The sequence below is a fragment of the Oryzias melastigma genome, linkage group LG1 (genome assembly GCF_002922805.2).
Source record: "Oryzias melastigma strain HK-1 linkage group LG1, ASM292280v2, whole genome shotgun sequence".
Lineage (NCBI taxonomy): Eukaryota > Metazoa > Chordata > Actinopteri > Beloniformes > Adrianichthyidae > Oryzias > Oryzias melastigma.
Genome location: NC_050512.1, coordinates 32265590 through 32270812, shown reverse-complemented (window position 1 = coordinate 32270812; position 5223 = coordinate 32265590). Strand labels below are relative to the sequence as shown.

The following is a 5223-nucleotide window of genomic DNA, read 5'->3' as shown; positions in this document are numbered from 1 at the left end:
TCAAACACATTTTGACAGGTGCTCCGCCCCCAAGTTGATGTAACAATTTTATATGCATTCTATAGAAATGCAATATAATGTATATAAAACTGTCACATCATTGGGGAAGAGTTATAATTTTTTTTAGAAGGAACACACTCCCGCTCACTGTGTCGAACGACTTCCTGTTAGCTGTATCAAAATAAAAGCCCAACCAATGATAGGAGAATTTAAGATTTAAGCTGAAAATCTTTCTCTTACCGAATCTTGTAAAGTGGAATTTTTAAAATTCATCTTTGGTCTCTTTTTTGTCATTTAATGTAAAGGACTGTTGGACTTCCTACAATGTTTCAGCATAAACTGTTTTTCAAAGTCAAGGATAGAAAATAAAGGTCAGAATTTTAGTTTTCTGCCATAGAACTTTAAATTCTGCATCAGTATAAAATCTAATCTAGTTTTTGGCACAAACTTGATTCCAGCTCTAATTCTGACCGGCAGCCCGTCGCACCAATCACGCTCGGTTCCGTCCCGGTTCAGAACCAATCACAGCCCGCGTCAGCTCTGTGGGCGGGACCACGGGGAGGCTCCTGGCATCCTCGGCAGCCATTGATGAATGTTCATTCCAAGAGGACGAATCGACCGAATCCCCGCGTGTTTGCGTGTTCGTGCGGGTGGCAGCCATGGTGTCCCACTCTCTCGCGCTGCCCATGATCTGCTTCACCACGCTGTGGGCCCTGGTGGGGGTGGTGGCTCCGTTTCTGGTTCCGAAAGGACCGAACCGAGGGTAGGCTACAGCCGCCGCGAATCGGACGCAATGGAGCCTTTGATTGTTCGGTTCTGTTTTAACGTACATTTCGGGATGTGAACACGTGATCTCAGTCTGCTAGCATCGATTCATCGCCGGAGATGCACGCGCGTGATGCTGTTCGCGGGAGGCCGTCTCTCCATCCTCACCTCCACAGGGGCGTACCCGGATGTCTCTGTCAGGGGGCCCAGGGCCCGCCCTGCGCGTGGGGGCTCCTTCTGTCCTCGGGAAGGGTTTTAAGGAGAAAATCCGAGAAAATGTTGCATTATTTGACCAACATAATCCAAAGCTCGTTAAAAAATCAACAACTAAATTTAGATGCACATTTCAATGTTTCTGATTTAATATTTCATTTTAGATCCTCATTTTTTTTAATTGATTTTGTTTTTAGCAAAATGTTTATGATTGTAACCGTAAATAAACATATAATAGACTCACTAGTTTCCAAAAAGAGATTTTCTCAAATTGTAGGTCGTTTTTTATTTTTGCTGCACATCTCAGCTAAATCAGGGCCAGTATTATTAGGAAACATAAAAAAACTTTGGTGTTTGGCCAAAAGAAAACTACATATTCTAAACTTTTTGCTATTCTAAAATTATTTTATTATTTTCAGCTTTAAATGTTCTGTTTTTTAGGTTTCCAAATTCAACATTTTATTGTCAAAAGTTTTTTTCCAGTTTCAAATCTTTTTATTTTTATTGGGGAGAAGTGTGATGTAGAATATTTAAAATGTCTGGAAAAAGTTTGAGTTTTTTGTTGCCCAAACAGTGTTACAATGTGTTCTGCATCCTGATTGGCTGTTGACCTCGTCAATGTCTTTTACAGAATCTGTTCAGTTTGCCAAATCTATGGAGCTAAATTGGGGCCAAATAAAACAACTTATTCAAATTATTGGTGTCTGGCCAAAAAAAATAAAATGTCCCAAACTTTTTGCTACTCTAAAATAAACTTAATTATTTTCAGCTTCAAGTGTTTTTTTCTGCTTTTAAGATTTCAAAACTCAAATTTCAATATCAAAACTTTTTTTTTCAGTTTCAAATTTTTTTTCACTTTAGACTTTTTTTCACTTTTGAATCTGAAAATTTCAGTTTCAAAACGTTTGGCCTTTTGGCAAAACAAAACGAGTTATGGTAACCCTAACCTGTCGTCGTGGTTACCTGTCGTCGTGCTTACCTGTCGTCGTGGTTACCTGTCGTCGTGGTTACCTGAACAGACCTCTCTGATTGATGTTGTTACCACATGACTCTGAAATGACCTTGTAGAGCCGCGGTGACCTTTGGTGAGGACTGTGACGGTTTCCTCTCTGTTCTCTTCCAGAGTCATCGTCACCAGCCTCATCCTGACGGCCGTCTGCTGCTACCTGTTGTAAGTGACCCCCCCCACCCCACCCCCCCTCACCTGGCTCCTCCTCTGCTTCTGTTCTGGTTTGCTTCCTGATCTTCTTGGTAAACGTCTGGAGGAATGTGTTGCAGTATTTGACAGCACAGCCCAAACCATAACCATTCCACCTCCGTGCTGGACAGCTAACGTTGGTTCGATGGATCGTGGACTCTTCGTCGTTGTTTCTCAGACGTTGTTTTTCTAGATTTCTGTCGTCTGTTTTTTCTCCTGTTTCTTTGAGGTGGTCATGATGTGGACGTTAAACCCGGAAGGACTTGATCTTCAGTGCGTCTCTCTGTAGGACAGTTCTTGGTTTGTTCTGAACGACTGAAGCTTCTGTGGCTTCAAGTCATGTTTTTATCCTGTCATTCATCAGAACGTCTCGTTTTCTTTAATAAACGGATGTAGAGCAGCTGCTTTTAGAATGAAGGAAATGTTTGTTTTTATTCTTCTAGAAGGTCAAGTGAAGGTCAGAGTCCTCCTGTCCTCTGCAGTCATTCAGTCCTCTTTGGTTCAGAGCAGCTTTTACTGTTGGAAGTTGAGAGTGGACTCAGGAACGACTCGGGAACGACTCGGGAACGTCTCGGGAACGACTCAGGAACGACTCGGGAACGACTCGGGAACGTCTCGGGAACGGCTCGGGAACGACTCAGGAACGACTCGGGAATGGCTCGGGAACGACTCGGGAACGGCTCGGGAACAGCTCGGGAACGGCTCGGGAACGGCTCGGGAACGTCTCGGGAACGGCTCGGGAACTGCTCGGAAACGTCTCGGGAAGGTCTCGGGAACGATTCGGGAACGGCTCGGGAACGATTTGGGAACGGCTCGGGAACGGCTCGGGAACGACTCGGGAACGTCTCGGGAACGGCTCGGGAACGACTCAGGAACGACTCGGGAATGGCTCGGGAACGACTCGGGAACGTCTCGGGAACGTCTCAGGAACGGCTCGGGAACGTCTCGGGAACGATTTGGGAACGACTCGGGAACGACCCGGGTACGACTCGGGTACGACTCAGAGCCTTCAGACTTGGACGACAGTTCATGGGTTTCTCCACTAGAGGGAGCTCCGACTCCAACAGTCTGTTACTGAGATTTAACCAATCTATAGTTGGTGATGAACGTAAATTATTTACTGAGGAAATATTTGGTGGTTAAATATCGTCCATTTAAAGCGTGGCGGTCGGTGCAGAGAAGGTTCCTGGACTGATGTCCGTCTGTCTGCTCATGTCCACAAACACAGACGCCCTCAGGTGGAGGCCTCACCTCACAGGTGCCGTTTGAGAACCCTCGTGCATGGACAGGCTCCACCCACATGGGAGCAGAACCATAGACTGTAAAAATAATGGACAGATCGAGCACTGAGGTCCCCCATTGGAAATGCATTACTTCCTCTCCTCGCGAAAGTAGACCGCCGCTTTCACCGTCAATTCCTGAAACGGATACCGCCATTTGCAACCAATCTTCAGCGATTGGTCTGAGTCATATCTGAGTCATGGAATCTACAGGAAGTACTGTCGCCAATCAGGAGTGAGTTTATTGCAACCGTCCGCCTCTTTCCACGCCTCGACCACGAGACCGCGGATGTAAACAGCTTCTACTTTAATAACGGCAGCTCGAGACGAGGCTGAAGTTGGCTACGACCAGGTCCTTTCAAGTTTGTCTCGCGCTCCTCAGACGGCTGCGTCTAATTCAGGCTGAAGCTGGAAAATGGCGGCGAAGTTAAATCTTTGGTTGGTTAATTTATGCGCATATATGCAACTTATAATTTATAAGCTACAATCAAAACAGTGAAAAATGAACGTTAAACAAACAAAAAAGTCCAAAGCACATAACCTCAGAGTGAAATCTATTTCTCCAGAGTAAATCCTCATCTAAAAATGTCGACAGCATGCTCCTCTTGTTGTTTCAAACTGCTGCATCGGTACATTCCATTGAGGAAAACAACAGTAGGACAATGATTGGTACATTGTTGAATTGTAAAGTAGGTGTTAAAAGGTCTTCACGGACCCATTGATGAAGTCTGCTCCCATTGGCTACCCGTCATGTGTCAATCAAACGCCCCAGACGGTCGACGTCAGACCCACAAACGGTTATTGAGCCATCTGATTGGTCAATTTATAACTCTAATAACTTGTGATAATGGAAAAAAATCTTAAAAAAAAATTAGGATTAGAAAAAAGAAGTTAAGCAGAAAGCAGCAGAGGAAGAATGATTATTCTGAGATATAAAATGACTGAGAAATAACTGTCTGTTTCTCAATGGAAGTCAATGGGACTTTGGCCTTTTTGGAACCCAGTGGTACTTCCTGTATGGAACACGGAAGGAGGGGGGCTTGCTCTGTCCAGTTATTTTATATACAGTCTATGAGCAGAACCTCCTTCTAAAACCTCCAGAACCCGCTGGAGGGGGCGCTTCAGATAAATCTGTGGCAGATTACTGAGATTTTTAAGATCAAAGATTTGAATCAAAAAACAATCAAATCTGATCAATAAATCTGATCATGGAAACAGCAGAAGTTTATTTTTGTAAACAGAACCATCAGAAATGATCCTTACTGGATCTTCAGGGATCGAACCTGTTTAAACTGTTTGGTTCTGACCCAAAGTTCTGCAATACTTGGAGTTTCTGATCCACCTTAAGATCATATGAACAGCAGTTGTATGGAGCTAAACTGAAGCCAATATTATTTGAAACCCAAATAAAACGACTTTAAAAAATCTTGGTGTTTGTCAAAAAGAAAACGTAACATGTCCAGAACTTCTTATGATTCTAAAATAAACTTCATTATTTTCAGCTTCAAACGTTCAAAATGATCAAAACTCAAAATTTCAACGTCAAAACTTTTTTTCAGCTTTAACTCATTTTGTTAGTTTTGATCTCTTAAAAACAGAACCTTTGAAACTGAAAATAATTATGTTTTATTTTAGAATCAAAACGTTTCAGACATTTTACATTTTTTTGGCCAAGCACCATTTTTTAAAGTGTTAGTAATGCCCTGGGACAAAGCTAAAATAAGTATCCAGATATATTCCATATGTTCTAATGTATCAAAAATAACA

The 5223-nt window shown here is 43.0% G+C and overlaps 1 protein-coding gene across 1 annotated transcript in view; it reads left to right on the top strand.

The window, feature by feature from the left end:
* Positions 1-542: 542 nt before the first annotated feature.
* atpv0e2 (ATPase H+ transporting V0 subunit e2) overlaps positions 543-5223 on the top strand; it is a 6845-nt gene continuing 2164 nt past the window's right edge. The window contains exons 1-2 of the mRNA XM_024290112.2: positions 543-763; positions 2102-2149. Coding sequence (XP_024145880.1) covers positions 660-763; positions 2102-2149 — 152 coding nt within the window. The 5' untranslated portion in view covers positions 543-659. The remainder of the gene's footprint in view (positions 764-2101; positions 2150-5223) is intronic.